Below are 20767 nucleotides of genomic sequence, written 5' to 3'. Positions count from 1 at the left end.
TGACAGGGGCAAAAATGTACAGTATAGTGTTGCATTTGGACGAGCGCGGCTGAATAGGCTCACACACCCCGAGACTAGTTGACTGGACTGAAAACATGGCTGCGGCCGAACGTGCAGCAAATTTACGGAAGTGAGGTATGTGTAATTCTTGGGCTTCAAAAGATAGTTAGAAGTGTGTCTCCAACGCGTTACTTAGGGCACAACAAATAACAGACCCTGTATGTGCCAGCCCACCTAAAACGTCTATGACCGGCATTGTTCGCAATACACTAATACATCGGCAAAGTTATGCGCCGAACAATCAGCTAGCTTGGCTAGCTAGTATTAACCTGCTGCGGCTAACCGTAGCTGCTAACTGGTTGGCAGTTGCCGTTATTCTACTTGGCTCCTAACCATGCTGCTCCTATTTGTACGCGGCAGTAGAAATGTAAACCTCGGCGAACCATGAGGTTAGTAGCTATTTCCTTCATTCTGCATAATGTGTTGTTGGTTGGTTTTAACGCCTGTGTTAGTAGTCGAGCTAATTAGCATGTGCCCGATGTTGGAAACGTTAGTGGAGAGGTTTCTTCTGAAATCGCCACGATTCTCCTCTGCATGGTGCGATTAACGGGAAATCAGCGGAGGTAACGTTAGCCAACTCGGCTAACTAGTCGTTCATAAGTAAAAACAGAAAAAAATAGCTAGGTTATATTTTAGCATACTTGTTCTTATGGGTGTCGTGAAAGGCGCGCCATGTAATATGTGGATTTTATGAGTGCAACAGTCTGCGGTTTGGTGACGGAAGTGTTAATGCTGTATATTTAGCTCGGGTTGCTAAATGTAAGATAGTTTGCTGATGTTAGCTCGCTATACGGCAAGCTATGTCAAGTAGCGTGCGCTTGGAAGTTGGTTCATGCTAACACCTAGCATGCTGCCCAGCTCTATGAACCACCTGTGTTGTTCTGCCTAAACATGTGTGTGGAGTTTTAACGATGAACTGTACAGTTCGCCTAACGCAAACTTGTGTTCACTTAACCCGACTACACAGGTGTCTTGAGTGGGGACTTCAATTGTATCCTCGTGTCTCTCAACTTTGTCTACACTGGGCTTGTCACAGCCGTTTACCCATGATGTTGGGGTTTGAGCTATTCTCGTCGGCATGGATACCAACACCACTTCGTGGATTTTGTGTTGCCCGTAGGCCCTGTGGAAGTGTTAAACTACAGGTCAGAAACAGGAACGAACATACCCACACAACGGTAAAACAGCACAGAACTAGTTTGTTTATGTCGAATGACATTGCTCACTAAAAAAACAGGTATCTTAGCTGCTGACTAGCCTCCACATTTAACTCGTAGAGGGTCAAGTTGGTCTTTAATTTCAAAGCGCATTTCATGCCCATAGCAACACAAAGTGATTTAGAAGATAATTATACATTTTAATACAAACATCTAATTTGAAATTATTTAAAGAACATGCATACATCCATATCGACATGCATATATGCTGCAGACTAGCCACCACATCTGACTTATATAGTATGTTTGATTATGTACTGCAAACTTGAGTTTAGAACTTTAAAATCTCACTGAAGAGATTTTGTTGGTCCATAAAGTCCAATGAGCCATCCACAAGTCCTGTAGTGTTTATCATAATGCAGCTAGCACGTGTTTAACACAACTACACTATCTAATGTGCTTCAGTGAAGAAGAGGAAGTGGTTTGATTGAGATTAAGTCACACTTGTGTACTGTCAATGTGGCTGCACTGACTCATAATATATTTTGGCTGTGGCGTTTTTAAAAATGCAAGGTGAAAATGCGGCCTGTGATCAGAAGTTGTTCTTTACCACTGTCAGGAGTGGTGGCCATAAATGGCAGTATACTATCTTAAAACTACTGTATTTATCTGATCTCTATTACTGAAATAAGAATGCAGATCTTGTGATGTTTTTACTTTCATATTTCAGTATCTCACGGCAGCCTGCTGTTATTTCCCTACTTAGAGCAGAGAGAAAGTGGGGCTCCTAAAGCTGTGGGTCCCAGCTGTTCTGGCTTTTGACCCATAGTGTCAATATGTGACCCCACATGAGGGATGGCAGTTTTTTTTTTTTTGAAGGACTGTTGAGTGCAGGGTAAAACACCCAAATGTGTACAAGCAGATAAATATGAATTTGTATATAACATTGATCTTTGTCAGGTTCCAAAAGCACTGCCTGAAAATCTAATTTTAATGTTCATAGTGTGTTTATACATTGGAGAAATAATATGATCATGTTAAGTGCTGTGCAACATTTGTAGACACCTGAGTTACTCTGGATACTTTCAAAAATGATTGCATGAATAGTTATTTATCAATTATAGTCCTGCAACAGCTGGTAAGCACCACCTGCACAAAGTTCTTCAAGGTAATTTAAGTTGCTGTAGTTGTTCTGTGGATGTAGTCAGTACTAGAGCTGCAGCTAATGATTATTTTCATAATCGAATAATCCTGCCATTTATTTTCTCGATTAATCAAGTTTGGTCCATAAAATGTCGAAAAATGTTAAAATGTCGATCAGTGTTTGTCAAACCTGGAAATGATGGTATTCTCAAATGTCTTGTTTTGTTCCTCATACCAAAATGATTCCGTTTTAATGCTTTCTTTATGTGGAGCAAAGAAACCAGAAAATATGCATCTTTAAGAAGCTAAAACAACCAGAAATCTTGTTTTAAGAATGAAAAAAAGCTTCAAGCTGAAAGGTGGCATATCTCCACCTAGATTAGAGATGGACACACTTCATTCACTAAATCAATTCCCTGCTTTTGCTTGTATACTGTGACACAATTTCGACACAAGTAGAAATTTGAAATTGACTGGTGTTGTGACTGTCGTCGACTTAAGTGTGCTGAATATCTTCTGTCTGTACATGTAATCCCATACTTATTCAGTGATGTTAAGATCAGGACAATGTTGGAGTCTCATCATGTTATCATGGGCTCCTTGTTGCTCAATATATTTGTTCACGATTCTGACTCTATGCTTGAGGCCATTCTTGTGCTGCAGAATGAATCAGGGATTGATCAGATGCCTCACTTAACAACAACTTTGCCTGTTACGATGACATCCAGATTATCGTTATATAGTAGAGCAGTTCTTTATAGTAGTGTATAATTTGGAAAATTATAATTCCCCCCAGGGATTACCCAGTGTCCCCTGGGGATTATTAAGTATTCTGATTTTACACTGAGTATAAAGTGGGGTAAAACCAATATCCTTGTTTAGTTTTTTTTTTATTCAGCCAAATCAGTCACCTGCTGATTTGGGAATAATATTCATCTTTTCCATCTTATGCTTCATAAATAATTTCCCAACCTTTGTCGAAAGTCAATATTTCTATCTCATAAATCTTTGATTTGAACTTATTCAGGAATTCAGCAGGTGTGTCTCTCTGTAAACATTTATGAGTTACTGCTTTTTTCACTGCTGCAGTCAAAATTTTCAAGAGGCATCTGACATTTCCCTTTATTCCTTTGGGCAAATATCCCAAATAAGGTGACCGTGATGTGCACATAAATGAAATCTGTCGGCCAAGAATTGTTGTTACATGATTGTACAAAGACTTTATAGTCCTTCTATGACCCATTTTTAAGGCTGCTGTAAAATGTGCTTCTTTGCCCAAGTAAAAATAAAATTGAGATTAGTGAGTGTCCATTGTAATGAAAATATGGGTTTTACCTTTTTTCTCATTTATTCCTTAGCAGGATAACTGAATACATTCAGTCCACTCTTGCACAAGTACATGGACTGTGACTTTATCAAATACGAGCAAATAATGTAATTCAGACCTTTGGGAACCAGTGTAAAGTTTCCCTTTGTTGCTACTTCACACTTATCCTGGCATGTTCACAAACCTGTTCATATATTGTGGAGAATCCTGCATCATTTAAAAGCCCTTTCTCTTGAGCCAAACGATCATTTAGTCTCTTCATTGTTGTCATTTAAGCTTTCTCGTTTATTCTTCAGAAATTCAGTGGAAAAGGTGGATAAAAGTGGGGATAATGAAATTAAAATATGCCAGTACTATGATTATCATTATGGGGGAGATCAGTCACAAATGGAGGGAATAAATGTGCATATATAAATGACTACCTAGGAGAAATGTCTTCTCTACATGCCTGTTTTTATAATTTGACACTTTGTAATTTCTTCTAATACATACTTGTCGGTTGAAATCTTTGCACAGTATTGCAACGTGAGCAGTTTTTTTTTTTTTCATAAAACGTACACTCCTAAATTCTAACTCTGATTTTGAAATAGTGGTTGGTTTTCTAGAGCAGGTCAGATGAGCCATTGAAATTATTTTTGTCATGTTAAGGCTAAGGGTGAGCGATCAGTGTGATTACTTCTCCCTTGTTCCTGCCCTCTCTTTCTTATATGCATGGACAAATCACATTAGTTCTCTCTGCTTGAGTCTTGCACCAAGTTGCAGTAATATGTGCATGTGGCAGGGATGTTTCAAGGTGACAATTAATGTTACACCTTATAGGCATATTATCAAAATGTATTGTAGCCAGAGTAGCCTTTGGCTTTGATTATGCAATGTTGGCTCTATGTAGGAGGGTTGTACTAGGGAAAACAATTAGCTTTTACATCAGTTTTGACAGGTCACACTTCAGATTGATGTACTAAAAATTAACGTAAATGAACGCCATGTCTACAATCCTAATTGATGCAATAATTTCCCTCTACATTAAGAGATTACAACTATGTTTCATCATCACCCAGTGAGATCATCTTCCTATAAATGCCCCTTTAGTATCACCTTGACCACTTCACATTTGTAGCATCCTCTGTTGTTTGAGTAATTGGTAGCAGCCATGATCTAGACGATACTTCAGGGGCAAGATTCCCTAGGGTGATTGTAAAGGTTCTTAGGGATTTATTAAGGGAATACTATCCAGAATACTAACCTTCAAAAGGTTCAGCATAAAAATTGTCGTCAATGTTTTTATTGTAGCTCAGTCTTATCACTGTTGAACTGGATGTAGGAATACACATACAGATGAGCCTCATGGCTGTTGCATTTATGAAGTGTTGAAAACACCGGTGTCATGATGGAAGATTATTGTTTCACGAACTGATCTCCCACCTTTTAATTGTTTTACCTTTGCACAGACCTGGGATTAGACATCTATATTTTTCCTGTGGACATAAGGTGTTGCTTAGTTACAATGACAAGAAAAATCAATACCCCTCTAGTGTGAGCTGAGGTATGCCCCAGGCAGTATTTAACACAGACGAACACCTCGGTTCACATCTTCATTTCTAGCTTGGCTGCTCAGTGAATCCAGTCAAACATTAAAACCATTACATTAGTGCTACAGTGTAACTTTAATCTGTAAGGATTTGCTGTGCGATATAATGCCTTAATGAATTGTATGTGTATGTGTGTTTTGCAGGTGCCCACATTCTGCTGCAGAAGAGAGAGCACCAGGATGAGGAAATTGTAGGCACTCGCCGTAGTATGGCCGCGTCCCGTTCCTCGCGCGTCACAAGGTCATCAGTGGGACTCAATGGATTGGATGAGAACTTTTGTGGTCGAACCCTCAGGAACCGTAGCATCGCCCAGCCAGAGGAGACACCAGTGTCTCCACTACCTAGAGCCCGGTCGCCCAAGAAGAAGCAGGAGTCGAAACAGGACACCAAGCAGGAAACGAAACAGGAGTCGAAACAGGACGCCAAGCAGGAGTCAAAACAAGATGTTAAGCAGGAGTCAAGGCAGGCTGCTAAACACGATACTAAGGAGGACACTCAGCACGATGGCCAACAGGCCTTGTTGCAGGGTAAGGAAACTGACTCGAAAGCTTCCCCAGCTGAGGTGGAGCAGTGGACCAGCTCCAGGAAGCGGGGTGTGTCCTGTGTAGAAAAAGACATAACTGCTGAGAAGCCCGAGAATTGTGATAGAGGGAAAGGGGTGCGGGATGCCTCTCCTCAAATCAAAAGGGCCAAACGGTGCCCCCGCTCTGTAGAGTCTCAGGGACACGAGGAGCATGTGGAGCCTCTGAAACCTGAAAGTCCAGCCTCTGTCCCAGAGTCTAACAAGGACAACACGTGTGAAGAATTTCCCTGCCAAAACTCTGTTAACACAGCTCCTGCCTCACCTGTCCTCTGTAAAGAGGAAGGTGAGCTAATGGTTGTGCAGGCAGAGGATGGTCATGTGGAGTGTGATGGGGTGTTACAGCCCCTGAATGCTTATAAAGCGTCTAATGGACTCAAAGAGAATAAGACCGAGGAACCCAGCACACTCACTGAGGAACCCAGTGCAAATCCCACCTCTGCCACTAACTGCCTGTCGCTGCTCAATGGTAGCCAGGTGGGGGCTCCCTCATCCCCTGACCCTGCTGTGCCTTGTACAAACTCTGACCCTGTGCAGATTGAGGTCTCTGGCTCAGGGGAATCGCCAGCCTTTTCTGCACCAGCAGCCCATGGGGCTGGTCCAGAGGATCCTGTCCCTGAGCTCATTGTGGCCAAGGAACAGGAGGTGGAGGAGGTGGTCGAGGAGGTTGACGTGGTGGGCGAGACCTTGTGTCTCGCCCACGAGGAGCAGGTGACGGAGAGCGACTCCAATGGCCAGCCACTAACACCAGTGCAAGAAGCTGCTGCCTCCACCTCACCTAACATGAACAGTAGTCCAATCAACAATGGCAACTCAGGAGAAACAACACCCCCACTAGCAAGAACCCCCTCCCCAACAGAGCCAGTGTGCAATCCCTCCTCCAGCATTCCCCCATGTTTCACAGAGCTCTATGAACACAGATATACTCTACGGACTTCACCCAGGAGGGCTGCTACTGGTGGCAAAGGCACCTCCTCCAAGCTCAGCTCTCCTCCTAGAGACAATGGTCCCTTGAGGGAAGAGGGGGAGGTGGAGGTTGGGCTGGAGGAGGACTGCCCTGTGCTGGAAGAACCTGCTCCCTTAGACTCTGTTGGCCCCTCTTCCATGGATCTTGAAGATGTGGCAGGTGGTGAGGCTTGTGGGTCTGTGGATGATGGAGAGGCAGAGAGCAAAAAGGAGTGCACACACAGCCAGCCTGCAGAAGAGGAGGAGGAAGAGGAGGAGCCAGACGTGTATTATTTTGAGTCTGACCACCTGGCTCTTAAACACAACAAAGAGTACGTGGGAGCTCCCAAGGGATGTTGGTTTTTGTAGCTCTCACACACATGCTGATCAATATATTCTGTGATCATTGTATTATTTCTGGTCTGTAGTTTTGAATGAACTGGGGGTCCACTTACATTATTAATGTGACATTTACAGATGCACGATATTGGGCTTTATATATATATATATATATATATATATATATATATATATATATACATACATATCATTTTCCATACTCATGTGGCAGCAGATGCAGATATACATTTTCTTCATTGTGCAAAATAAACCAATGTAACAAAAACAATAGTTGGTGAGAGCACGAACAAAGAAGTCAAGGAGGTTGCTATTGTTCTATTGTGCATACTATTTTAGTCATCAGTCAGATCAGGGGATCTTGGCATGCTTGCGGATATCTCATAATACATTTTAAAGCCAATGTTGTGTTGGTAATATAATGCCTCCCTAGTGATGTTCTAAGAAATCCTATTCAAATCGAACTTTTGGGTCTAGTGAACATTTTTACTGTAGAAATGAAAATATTTATCAGATGTAAAATTGCAGTCAATTAACTGAAAGATTAATTTATTAATTAATTACTTCCAACCTGCTGGGATAATTTCCTTCATTGTGGCTATAAAAAAGATTACCGACCGTTCTTTTTTCCTTAAACCCCTGAAAAGAGATTAAACTGAGATGGTAGTGTATCTGAGGTTTTTGCACCAGTATGTATAACTTTATTTTTGGAATGTTTTTTTTTGTTTGTTTTTTTGGAGAGCATTGGAGAGCATCTAACTATAGCTCCTGCCTCATTGTTAAGCTTTAACATGTTTTCACATTTAATTTCCACCTTCAGTGTGATGCTGTGATTGTGTGAATTTTCTGCCAGTTGTCAGATTTCCAAAATATGAGAAGATTGGATGTTAAAATGACTCTTGCAATTGCTTCTGTTCTCGTTTTCTGGAAGAGGAGTTGTTTTAGAGAAACAGGATTTATAATTGCACAGTTTTGCTTGTACTTCATAAAAGATGGGATGTATATGTTAGAGGACCGGTCTCGTGGTACATGCAGTCAGGCTTTTTGTTCTGCACTGTGGCATGTCAGCTGATTTATGATGCATCTTCATAGGCAGACAGACGGATCGCTTCAGGGGCTTAGAGACATCATGTTGTCTTTGACACTAGTGTTGTTGAAAGTTTCCAGCTGGAATAGTGGCTTTCGAATAACATTTCATTGCGGTCATATTGCAAGGTAATTTGATCCGGTCTCTGTGACGTGCCTTGGGTTTGTTGTGCTGATTAAGGAGAATTTCTAAAGGCTCAGATCAATGCAGCCAGGAGTAATTTTAGGGAAACATGACTTTGCATTTTAGGGTTGCTGAATATGTGGAATTGTCTCAGACATGAGTGATTTGTGTACTGAATTGTTTGTATTTGCAGTTTACTACTTTGTGAGTTTTGACAATCGCCTCTACCTATATAATGTAAATATTAAACACATTAAGATGATGATAATCAAAAATATTGCTGAAGCCAGCCTTTCTATTGGCACCAGGATTTGTCAGTGGACTTCAGGCCCAGTAGGTGGCAATGAAACACCAGACTCGTCCCTGGACACATTTAGCAGAGCTAAGTCTTCCTTATTGTCCTAAAACCGATTTAATGATCTGATAATCTGTACCTCTGTGGAAGTAAGCATGCCCCCTCTTAATCAGATGTGAAGTTGTATGTTTGAAGAGACAAAATATCTAGAAATTACAAGATTAATGTTGCATATTTTGTTAAGCCAGAACGTTTCCAACACATATCTATAAATAGATATCAGTTTCTTGTAATGGACAATTTCATTTTGGTTGCCTTTTCATGACATAATTAACAAGGCAAACCGCCTATGAAATGTCAATGAGGAAGGAAACATTGATCGTTTCCTTCGTCATAGATCATCACTACAGCAGATGAAGCTCTCCTTGTAAAGCACAAATGTACAGGGGGACACAAACAAGACAACAATCACGTGATCCCACACTTCCCGTCATCTTCAACCTATTTACTAACTTTTGTTATTTTGATTGACAGACCCATAGTAACATAAATGACATACTGCATGTTAAAATGCCATTGTTGCAGGGCCAGATTACATTGAATCTTTAGTGCAAACTTATGCAGGAAAAGAAACTGATAGTGGTGATGCAAAAACCTACCTAATGTCTGTAAATAATGAAGGAATATGAGGTCTGATACAGTTTAGTTGTCTGAATGTTTTATACCTGTAGGATCTTCAAACCACCGGCAGCTATTAAATAAATAGTGTCCTTTGCATTGATTTTTGTTCATGTCCTGTTAGGAAAGATTGATCCTTTCTGCTCCACTGAGCACCTGCATTCGGTTCTGGCCATGTAGGATGTCACACTGCTGTTGTCTCCTCCAGCTCTGCTCACACTGTAAGGCCTCTGAGTCAGTACCACGCTTAATCATTGACAGCCCAGTTTGCAGTTCTTCTGTTGACCCACAAGGTGTGAGTGGAAAGGTCAGGCTTCTACAGCAATGTATGCTCCCCAGGCTACTGCAAGTGTTAGTCATGCAAAGGTTTTGATATTTACTGTGAAACCGGTAGTGACCAGTGTTGTAGTTTTCTGTTGCCAGGTTATGATTAATCAGCTTCAGTTTTTTCTACAGTGAAAAGTATCTGTAATCATAGCGGATATTTGCCAGATTAGCTTGGGTACACACTTAATATCAATTTCCAAGATTTGTGTAAAATCTGTGTAAAAATATAATTGGTAGAATAACAGGAGAAATCTTTCTGTCTTGTGCACCTGTTTAGGCTCTCAGCACCACAGTTTAATTATGCATGTTCTTAGACTTCAAAGTTTGATATGCTGCACTATTTCAAGTGTCGCACTGAATAATGTAAACAGTCCTTTTGTCCCTCTCTTGTCTAAATTTACTTTCTAAATTAACTGTCAGTTATCAGAGGCTGCTGCAGACCATCGGAGTTCTCGAGGCCCAGCGCACGCAGGCCATCCTGGACCTGGAGACTCTGGGATGTCACCAGAGAGAGGCACTCACTGATCCAATTAGCTTTGTGGAGCAGCTGCAGAAACAGGTAAAATCAGCAACCATGACAAAAAAATAAATAGAACAGCCTCCTTGATACACTGCAAGCCTATGAGCACTGCAGAGAAAACACTTTTTTTTATTGTGTACTACAAGCACTTATACAGATAAGGTCATTCACTAAAAAGTGGCAATACACATTATATTGCACACTCATGTTTTCAGTTACCTTTGAGGGTTTTAGGTAAATGCTAATTTAAGGGAGTAAACAGGCCCTGATACCAGGCCAGGCTCTAGTCTGCATCAACTCATCTTTGAGACATGGCACATAAAGTCTTGCTTTTGCATTTTTGCCTCAAGAATAACTAACTAGAGAATAAATATGAGGCGGCTTGTTAAATTCAAAGAACTTTTTCTTTTCTTCTCCATGACTCTTGCTTTTGTGCTGCAGCAGGTCAACCAGGCAGGACTGTGCACACAACGTTGACGGCGTAATCAATAGGATGTCGGGGCAAATCAGTGAATGAACTAGTGCCGTCAGTGAGACGTGGCCAATCAATAAAGTCAGAACACCTGCTGCAGAAATTAAATCAAGAACCTGTTTAAAGAAATGTTTTACTTCACCTCAGTGTGAAAGTGGAAGCTTGCCAAGCCCAGGTTGTGTAGGTGTCAGGAAAAAAAGTATTATGTAAATAAATTAAAACTTGAACATGGTAACTTGAACATGGTAACAAAAGTAGAAGTGTCCCAAGTGATGAGGCTTTGTCTTACAGTGTGTATTCTAGTTTCTTTTTATTTATGTGATCATATCTCACTTCATAGTAGTGAAAGCTGTCAATCCTATGAGTTAACTTGTTCATGGACTGTGACTCCTCATTGTTGTGATCCTTAGGTGACTTTGGGCTTGCCATGTCCTCAGCGAGTCGTTCAGCTCCCTGAAATAGCGTGGGAACAGTACACCTCAGGACTCAGTGACTTTGAGAGAGAGTTCTGTGACAAGAAGCGCAAAACCAGGCGGCTAAAGCTGATCTTTGACAAAGGCACGTATAACTTCAAAAAGGACAGAATTTCATTAAATATAGTTGATTGATTATTTTTTTAAAATCATTTTTTGTGTTATTGCACGTCTTCTAAAGATTCAGTCTGTCTCATTTTCTCTACATTAGGTTTGCCGCTTAGACCAAAAAGTCCCGTGGAGCCTAAGAAGGAGGGTGAGTGCTCCACCATGTACTCGTCCCTGCCCACGAGTGATGCCCCAGAGAACGGAGGACAAATGCAGGTAGAGCCCTGCCTCCTTATTAAAAAAAAATACACACTGCTGCTGTCATTGTGTCCCAGTATAACATTGGTGTGAGCACAAAAGATGGTATCTATGGAAACGTTAGAGCGCTGCCTCTCCCGCTACCTCTTTATTATTGTCTAAATCTTTGCCTCTTTGTGTTTGTGTGTCTGTGTGACTGCGTGTCTTTTTCCACATTGTAATGTTTCACTTTTCATCGATTGTCTGGATTAGATGAAGCCAAGTGTTAGCACGGCGCAAACAGCTCCTTGATTGTTTGTGTTTTGCTTGCGGTTTATATTGTGTGTGTTTGTGTGTGTGTGTGTGTGTGTGTGTGTGTGTGCGTGTGCGTGCGTGCACATTTTTATTCTGTCTGACTACACGGTCTGAATTCTAACAAGACTTTGTTTGTCAACGCAAAGAGTTGCTGTTTTTTTGGCATCTTCAGAATGACAAATCTCGTGTCACATTGTGACAGCCAGACTTTCTCTGTCACAGTGACAGATTCATGTCAAATGCCAGGCAGATCACACCAAATGGTATATTTTGCATACATTTTTTTATGTTTTAAAACCTGTTTGTCACTCGTGTTTTCTTTTGATAGATAATCAGGGGGAGGATCTGTCACCCAAACAAGCCTGACACATTTAACCAGCTGTGGTCTGTGGAGGAACAGGTGGGTAGTAACCATTGCAGACTCACTGTATATTTATCAGATTTACCTCAATTATTGAGGGAAGGGTGTATTGTTTCTACATATACATGAAAATAATCACTGATTCAACTCATGTACAGATGCAAAACTGATTAAAGTATGAAATAAACAAGAGGAATGCAATTTATTAACATTGTTAAATCAACATTTTCAGTATCTTTTAAAGAGCTCTCTTGAATGCAGCTTTTATAATATAATAACATTAAATAGTAATTGACTGTTTTTGTGAATTTTCTAGAAAAAACTGGAGCAGCTTCTTGTCAAGTTTCCCCCTGAGGAAATTGAGTCCAGAAGATGGCAGAAGATTGCAGATGAGCTGGGCAATCGAACAGCAAAACAGGTGACTAGATTTCCAATTTTCCAGCTTTAACGAGTGCTATTGTGATCCCTGTTCAGTCAGAATATTTACTTATTTGTTTACCTGTAAATGAAAAAAAATGAGCAGCACTTCACACAATCTTTTGGTCAGATTTAGTAAGAATTAACCTGAAGAAGCAACTAACTTTGAGGTGACCGGCTAATTGTATGCTGCCCCTTTTCCCCTGAACCAGCTCTGTGTTTTTATTATCTTATCATGACACTGAAAATGTTTCAGAGAAGGCAAACTGAATCTAAAAGGAGAGCTTGTGTGACAACTGCACCCCCTGCATGTCCTGAATGAAATGTGTGTGACCCCAATTACTTGAAGCAGCTGTTCTGTCACTGAAAATCATTAACGCAGCAATTTTTCTGTTACAACGTTCCAGGTTGCTAGTAGGGTTCAAAAGTACTTCATCAAACTGACAAAAGCTGGTATCCCCGTGCCTGGAAGAACACCCAACCTGTGCATGTACACTAAAAAGGTAACCACATATATTTTAAAACCTTCAGCCACACCGGCTCATGTGACTAATTCCAATAAACCTATTTATTTTCAAATAAGGATAAGATTTTCTGCTGGAAATGTTACCAATTTTTTTTAAATGAGCTAGTCAGTGCTCTTTGCACAAACTATGTATATGTTTCTGTACTGCTGTAATTAAAATTTAGCCACCTAGTTCATACCATAACAGGCATGATGAGATAAAATCGTGTGATAATATTGGCAGAGCCTGGTATATGTTGGGCTCAAAGACTGTGTTATAAAATCTTGTACCAAATCCATGTATATCCTCCAGTTTCTATACTATATATATATGTATATATGTATGTATATATATATATATGCATGTGCCTGTGCCTGTAACTGTAATTGTCCACTGTTATTCCCCAGGCATCCAGTAAAAGACAGCATCACCTTAACAAGCACCTGTACCGGCCATCCACCTTCCTGACCTCCTATGATCCTCCGGTCTACATGGATGAAGAAGACGAGCGCTCGGCGTATTACGGCGACGGACAGGACCCCGCTGCTGATGACTCGGTCAGTCACATCACAAGATATCAGTTGCTGAAAACTAGACATGGTCTTTATTCTTAAATGTCCATCACATTCAGACCATTGTCACATTAGTTCACATGTTGCAGGTCCAAACGACTCTCTCTGGGATTTGGTTTATGTCAACACAGATGGAGGCAGCAGTGGCATTGTACTAATAAAGTGAGACGCGCTGGAATATGACTGAAAACACAAAGAAGCACCCACAAAGTTTCACAAGTTAATTCTGCTCAAAAACACAGGGCAGTTTGATGGGATTAATGCGTCTTGCTGCCGCCTGCTCTGCTGCTGCATACACACACAACGCTCCCTCAGTCATGTCTGGTAGTACCCAAATGGAGGCAGAATAATAACAAAAAGCAGAGTTTTCCACTGCATCTTTAACTGTACTACCATTGTCGCGAAGCTATCTTGTTCCTTTTGAGCTTTTTTGTGTCGATGACCAATGAGAAGACTTTTCTGTTTGCCCCCTCCTGGTGTAAGCAGTAGATTGGAGGCAATAGTCTGTTTAAAGCTGTGTTTTTTTTGTGTTTATGGAAACTTGTTTCAAATCAGACTAAAATGCTACCTGCCTTGTCTTATACATCTGCTTTCATATGACAGACTTTTCCTTCTGCTTTTACAGATATGGATCAAATGACTAACGTGTCTCTTGATAATTCCCGTTTCACTCGCATTAGGGCATCATGTGCTGTTGAAAAATGCTAAATCACAGTACGATACCTGGCCAGCCTTGTTTCCTTTTTTCCGCTTGAACTGTGCAACTCCTGAAACTCGCCATTATCCAAGCGTTGACAGTTTTCTCCCCGTTTGATGGCAGTAACCTTTAAGGGAAAGCGGTTCACAATGTCGTGCTGAGACCACAAAAACCTTTGACAACATTGGCATGAAGGAAAGTCACAGAGACATTACCACAATGGGTCGTGATAATTTCTCACTTTCAACAAGTTGTCCTTTACTTTGGCCATGTTTGCAGGTCACATTGAAAATCTCCTGAGGGCAAGTGCGTCAGCAGCTCAGCAGGACATTCTCAAAGCCATTTTGTGTTTAGCTGTGGGGAAAAAAATACCCTTAAAACTTAACTTTCACAACTTCTGAAGTAATGAGTCACTCATAATGAGGAGGTGTATAGTTGTTAGACAACCTCACTTGGTGTTTTTTGTGTATTTTCAGCAGCAAGACGATATGTACTCACTATACACTCAATTTGTGTATGAGGTAGAGAACGTTATAATCAGATTTGATTGTGGAGTCATGTAGATAAGTTTATTTTCTGTCCTGATGCCAATCAGTCACTGTGTGTGTGTGTTTTCAGGATGAAGAGAGTGTGCCTGTGGAGCTGAGAAATTTGCCAGAATACAAAGAGCTCTTGGAGCTGAAGCGATTGAAAAAGCAGAAGCTCCAGGAGATGCAGGAGGAGAAGACTTGCGTACGGCATGTAGGCTTCAAGGTGAAGATGATTTACATTTCTGCACATGCTTTTAACAACATCAACTCCAGGCTTCTACATATGGAGTTCACATTGTTATTGTTTTGAGGGGTGATGAAATCACAGTGTGACTGAGAGAGATTGTAAGCTGCTCATTTCAACAGGTTTATTAGGATTCTGAGCTCTGCCTTATTTTAAATGTTGTCATTCAACTATAGAGTTGCTTCGTACTGATCAGGTGTTCTGTGTTCTGAATGGTTTGTGTGTATACATGTGCTCTTCTGTGCAGTGTGACGTCTGTGGCATTGAGCCAATCCAGGGAGTGCGATGGCACTGTCAGGACTGTCCGCAGGACAACTCTGTCGATTTATGCTCCAACTGCTCCGACTGGTGAGATCCTCCACTGCTGTCCTCGGTCTAGGGAACTATTCGAGGGATTCAGTTGAAAAATTAGTCAAGAAAATTAAAAGAAAGGAAAAAGACTGATTTATCTAGTCATTAGTAGAATAATAATTAAACACCTGCCATGAGATAACTTTTTAAAGGTGTAAAAAAATGATAAAAACACAATCATAGTCAATAACGACAGCCCACAGTGTGTAGTGTCTCTTAATTTGTCCTTCATCACTGTCTCAAAAAGTGAACATTAAACATTCCCATTTTCCAGTTTGTTGAAGACGGACACCCACAAGCCCAACCACCACCTGGAGCCTGTGTACCAGTCAGAAACCTTTCTGGACAGAGATTACCGCCTGCCTCAGAGCACAGGCTACAACTACCTGGACCCTAACTACTTCCCAGCCAACAGATGACAGGGTCGCAGGCGCTTCAGGCTCCCACAGGTCACTCTGTGCATGGCTCCATCCTCCAAGTCCAAGATAACCGCTTAATCCGCCGCAGGGCAGGAAGGCCAGCAGGCAGGCAAACAGCCGGGGGCCTCAGAGCAGAGCACACTGCTGCAGATAAAGCGAGGGGGCTGTTGGTAAACTGGCCTCCCTGACTCAAGCAAAGAGCGGCCATGTTGGTTTCCTTAGAATAAGGGGGCCATGCTCCACTTCAGCCAGGTTAATCAATGGATCTGTGATTTGAAAAAAAACAACAACACTATTTTTAAAAACAAACAAATGAAGACACACCGACATTCCCGAGCTCTGTGACTCCAGGAGGGCTGTCCTTTCCCCTCCTCCCATCACCACCCTCCATTTTACCTCCATGTGCTGCTTCAAAACTTGAGAATGGACGATCAGTCGGGTGAATGAGACGTGCAGTCGTCCAACGTGTCAGTGGACTGTGACGTCATCACCCCGAGATACACACAGATGGTTTATGTGTGTGTGCGTGTGTGTGGTCTCTGTGTTTATGCAAGAGTGAAAAATGTTTTAGGTAGGCATCTGTAGATTGAGTATTTATGAGCTGCAGCCTCCTGTGCGGGAGTCGTGGCTGCGGCGAGACGAGTTGGGCGAACGCCGACATCTGTAGGAAGTTCTGCTGATCCACACGGTGTTCTGCAGACAGACCTGTATGTGTTAACTGACTGTGCGCCATTTTTTTTAACATGGGGTCGTCATTACCGTCACTACCACTGACACACAACGTTCCCCCCTCCCCCCCTCAACCACAAACACACACAGATACACACTTTCATCTCTTTCCTTTCTCTATCCACTAAATCATGTCTAACAAGGAAGCACTACAGCATGGAGAGCAAATGTAATGAAGGCAGACGAATGGGAATGAATGGAAAGATACACAACTGTGTTTTTGTTTTTCTTTTCTCTTCTTTTCCGCTCCCCCAGTGTATGCTGTTGTTCTGTTGAGTGTCCAAGTATATGGTGAAAAGTAGCCAGTGCTAGTTGCAGTGTGCCATTTTTTAAAAGATTATTTTTGGTGGAGGAAGGTTCCACAACTTCTTCCCTCTCACGTGGCACCGTCGACCCACATGATCCTACATTAGTGATCCGGTTATCATGCCTCTAGATCTTTAATTTTGCAGTCCACTTTAAAAGGTCCATTTAAAAGATTGTATTTTTATTAATCTATTTAAAAAAAGAAAAGAAAGAAGAATTGAGGTAGTGGTTGGTGCCTCCACAGTGGAACAACCCACACAATTTTATACACATAGATTTTGTTGTGCTTGAGTAGACACCATTTTGTATGGTTTTCGTCTCCTTCCCTTTCCCCCTTTGCCCAGCTTCAGTATCTGTGTATAACAGTCTGTTCTTATGTAAAAAAATAATGTAAAAAATGCTAGAGGAGAAACGTGGAAATAAAAGTATGTGAAAATAGTGTTTCTACATATGTGGTTCCTGTATCATTGCTGTAGTAAAATGACATTAGTCCACTTTGATAGTGAAGGAACGAGCAGAAATTCTCAAGTTTCCTGTTATATATTAATGTGACCTGACAAAACACCAGTAACCTGGTGTACACTCTCTTACACTTTTATAGGTTATGTTATTAAGAAAATGAACACATTATTGGTAATATAGCTATTACAGCAAGAGAGTAGTTGTATTCCTTTATTTTCACCTTTTTAATGCCAGGTTTTATTTTCTTTTGAATCTTAATAATCCTAAATAATATTCAATCAGACCAAACAAACAATTACTAATGTTTTGAATATTTTCTTGATTACTTACGTTTGCAGTTGAAACAAAGTCAGTTTAATTCTACCGTTTTCTGTGTCACCTGTCGGTAAGATGTAGTATTATTAAGTTTTATATTAATAGTCATATGAATACTCTAGTTAGATTATCTTTGTTGTCACATATTTAATGTTAAATGTCCAGATATTGTCAGGTTGATGTGAAGTTGTCTCTACAGGTTATTTACTGATATTGAATCCAGATACTGTTGTGTTCAGTGTGGATTTAGAGAGGGTCCTTTTTTATTTTTGGTAATTCAATTTAAACACTCCACTCTTCTCTCTTTTTTATCTTCCTTTCCCTCACCAGCAGATGGCAGTATCAGATCACTGATGTCCACAAGCACCTACTGTACACACACACACACACACACACACACACACACACACACACACACACACACACACACACCAAACACCAAAGCACACACAGAAATCCTCCTTTTAGCAAATGCACTGTCTTTATTGAATGTTAAACACCAGACTCAAACAAGCACTTGAACGATGAGCTTAAAAACATACAAATGCAATATTGTTAAATACTCTGCCGTTTATTATTTAATGCAGGAAAATTAAAGGCAGTCAAGCTTGATTGTAATTTGTGCATGCTCGTGACACGACGGTGAAGCATGTTGCTGTGCGTGAGAGCCTTAACACATGCCTTAACACGGAGCCCCCACTGAACCCCGTCACGTTCAACTGGAGAAACACGCTCAGTCACAGCAGGGAATGCTAATTTCTCTGTACATGTATGTGCCTCCGTCTGGCAGTTGGCAGCGTATATTAAAGGTTGATGTAGGAGAGAGAGAGAGAGAAAGAAAGACGATGCAAAGAGGTGCAGCAGAGTTTAACAAACTGGTGCTTTGGCAGCATCGAAAGCAGAGAGAAGTTGTCACTGATCACTGGGAGGATGCTGGGACATGCAGACTAAAGTTCAATGATAGGTATTTCTGGTGAAGGTGTGAGATCATGTGTTCCAGGTTAGACCTGGTATTAGCCTCGGTGGTCTTATCACATGTGGACAGAGTTGTGACGCCTGTTCACACCTGGCATTAACCTGCGTCCTGTGACCACAGGAGATGGAATGTGACTTCCTCTGCACTTTATTCAAATACACACTGATATCGGGACTGTAAAATTAGGTTTTTTCAACAAGTGTCCGACTGTACAGATGTGTCTGATGTCGACATGATTCTATTGGTGCGTCTGTGCATGATAGAGCGGGAGAGAGAGGAAAGCAGCAACTTTCCAAAAAGTTGCAATGCATGTTGTCGGGCAAGTTAGAATACCAAAAATAGACCTAGTCCCTGTCCTAACTGAGCCTCTGTTTTCTTTTCTTTTTATATCTACACATCTATATGTATATAGATGTGTGTGTATATATATATGTATGTATACATATTTATGTTTAATATATATTTTCTAGCAATACTTTTATAATAGTAATAATAAGACATTTGGTTTGGCTTGTTTTATGTGAAAATTACACTAGTGAATTTTAGATTAATTTCTCTGTTTTTGACATTAACAGACTTATTTTGCGTTATAAATATGTTTTTATTCATCAAAACGAGCACTTTTTACTTTGAAATCCTCTGAAATATCACCGTGAAAATCTTCAATATATGATGAAATGATGTGACACTCATTGGCCCCCAGGTCATTTGAGTTTGACACCCTCAGAAGCTTGAGTGAATGAATCAAAGCTGTACTCATGCTGCTCTAACATGAGGAGAACTCTTGTGTTGACCAGTGTTAATATTGTGGCGGTGTCTATGAAGTCAACGAGTGCTGATGAGTGTAATAATACTGTGAAACCACAAGAGGACGTCAGCAGAGGAGGAAGTCGGCTCTCTAACGTGGAATGTGGCCTCCGCTGAATGTAGTTTATGTGATCAGATCTGCATTCAGGACGGATCGGGGGGTCTTCACAACTGAACTTTGTGTGTGTGTGTCATCTGGATGTGATTGGATCACTCAGAGAGTTGGTGTTAATACCAGGTCTGCGCCGGGGTCAGAAACAGAGAGAAAAGGTCTTTACAGACGGACTTTGAGAAGAGGGTGGGGGTGTTTGAGTGGCATTTGAGGAAAGTGTAGAAATTACATGTTGAAACTGGATTCCAGCGCCTGGCAGATCTGCGTGAACACTTCATCTGGCAACTTCTCGGCATCGATCTGCAGACGAAAGACAAACAAGTTCAGACGAGGCCTTTGAAATGACAATAATGTCTTTGCATGTGGTCGTGGACAGCGGTGGGCGCTCTCAGCAGACTGATGACCTCAATACCTGCTGTGACATTCAGTAGTCCATACCCCCATCACACACACACACACACACTCCCAGTCTCCCGTACACCTGATGTGACATTTAAAGGTTCAAACAGCTCATTTCAAAGGGACCGTCAACCCCAACCAGAAACTGCTTGATTATCTTTTGACCGTCATGTTATTGGACACAGCAGAGGAACAGAAAAGTAATCTCTACAGAACAATTAAGACAAAAACAGTATCTGGTGTGAGAATTATTGAAAACTTGCGATTGTACCGTCTTTGGGGGCAATTCTACATCTAATCTGCCCATCGCATGATAACAAATTGGGATCAGAATGGAGAAGAAAGGGGATTTAAGTCAGTGGTGGTGCCCAACCTGGGGTCCAAGCCCCCCTCAGGGGGGAAAAAAAAGTCTCTTGCAATATTACGTTACCGTGTGCAGGAGCCTCTTGTGTTGGTAGTGGGCAGCCAGCTCCCGGCTGTTGTTGCAGAAGCTCTCACGTGGCCTGTGTGTGGCGCTCTCTCTGTCTGTGTGAGATCTGCCTCTGCACTGCAGGCGGCTGGACATGGTGTCGGGGGAGCAGCTCAGCAGAAGGACGGCGCTGGGTTCACCCATCTGACACACCAGGCACAGGGAAAGCTGGAGTCAGTGTGTGTGTTTACAGTGGTCTGCATTTAAAATGTCATTCTCGTCACTGTCTAAAAAAAGTCATTGTCATTCTAATTCTCTTTTTCTCTTTTCCTAACCATTACTTCCACACTTGGGCTACTTGTGTATTATTACTATGAGTTTCTCAAGCTGGTGTCAGTGCTGCATGTGAAGCGTGTCTCTTT

The 20767-nt window shown here is 41.3% G+C and overlaps 2 protein-coding genes across 3 annotated transcripts in view; one reads left to right on the top strand and one right to left on the bottom strand.

Moving 5' to 3' along the window:
- The first annotated feature begins 34 nt into the window (after nt 1-34).
- On the top strand, nt 35-17303 carry zzz3 (zinc finger, ZZ-type containing 3). Of its 2 annotated transcripts, none has more exons than XM_058621705.1 (12): nt 35-135; nt 5420-7133; nt 10089-10227; nt 11071-11218; nt 11345-11457; nt 12062-12133; nt 12411-12512; nt 12919-13014; nt 13425-13574; nt 14905-15039; nt 15308-15408; nt 15686-17303. In XM_058621705.1, exons 2-12 carry the CDS (start codon nt 5485-5487, stop codon nt 15828-15830), a joined length of 2850 nt encoding a protein of 949 aa, XP_058477688.1. In that variant the 5' UTR covers nt 35-135; nt 5420-5484; the 3' UTR covers nt 15831-17303. The 2 variants fall into 2 exon arrangements, with proteins under 2 accessions (XP_058477688.1, XP_058477771.1); XM_058621788.1 differs by lacking the exon at nt 35-135 and adding an exon at nt 156-449.
- A 798-nt stretch (nt 17304-18101) lies between these two features.
- The window catches only part of ak5 (adenylate kinase 5), a 54910-nt gene continuing 52244 nt past the window's right edge, over nt 18102-20767 (bottom strand). The window contains exons 13-14 of the mRNA XM_058644305.1: nt 20367-20549; nt 18102-19837 (exon numbers count right to left, since the gene is read on the bottom strand). Of these exons, the coding sequence (XP_058500288.1) occupies nt 19763-19837; nt 20367-20549 (258 nt within the window). The 3' untranslated portion in view covers nt 18102-19762. The remainder of the gene's footprint in view (nt 19838-20366; nt 20550-20767) is intronic.

The sequence above is a fragment of the Solea solea genome, chromosome 1, assembly GCF_958295425.1.
Source record: "Solea solea chromosome 1, fSolSol10.1, whole genome shotgun sequence".
In the NCBI taxonomy this organism is placed as follows: Eukaryota; Metazoa; Chordata; class Actinopteri; order Pleuronectiformes; family Soleidae; genus Solea; species Solea solea.
The sequence above is the reverse complement of the archived record's forward strand: the minus strand, read 5'-3'. Positions and strand labels throughout refer to the sequence as shown.

What these genes read in the sequence shown, in the direction of transcription:
- zzz3 (XM_058621705.1), top strand. Translation starts at nt 5,485, where the DNA reads ATGGCCGCGTCCCGTTCCTCGCGCGTCACAAGGTCATCAGTGGGACTC. An exon ending in TGTGGTCTGTGGAGGAACAG is followed by an intron (nt 12,134 to 12,410) that starts GTGGGTAGTAAC and finishes TGAATTTTCTAG; the next exon opens with AAAAAACTGGAGCAGCTTCT. An exon ending in GCAATCGAACAGCAAAACAG is followed by an intron (nt 12,513 to 12,918) that starts GTGACTAGATTT and finishes ACAACGTTCCAG; the next exon opens with GTTGCTAGTAGGGTTCAAAA.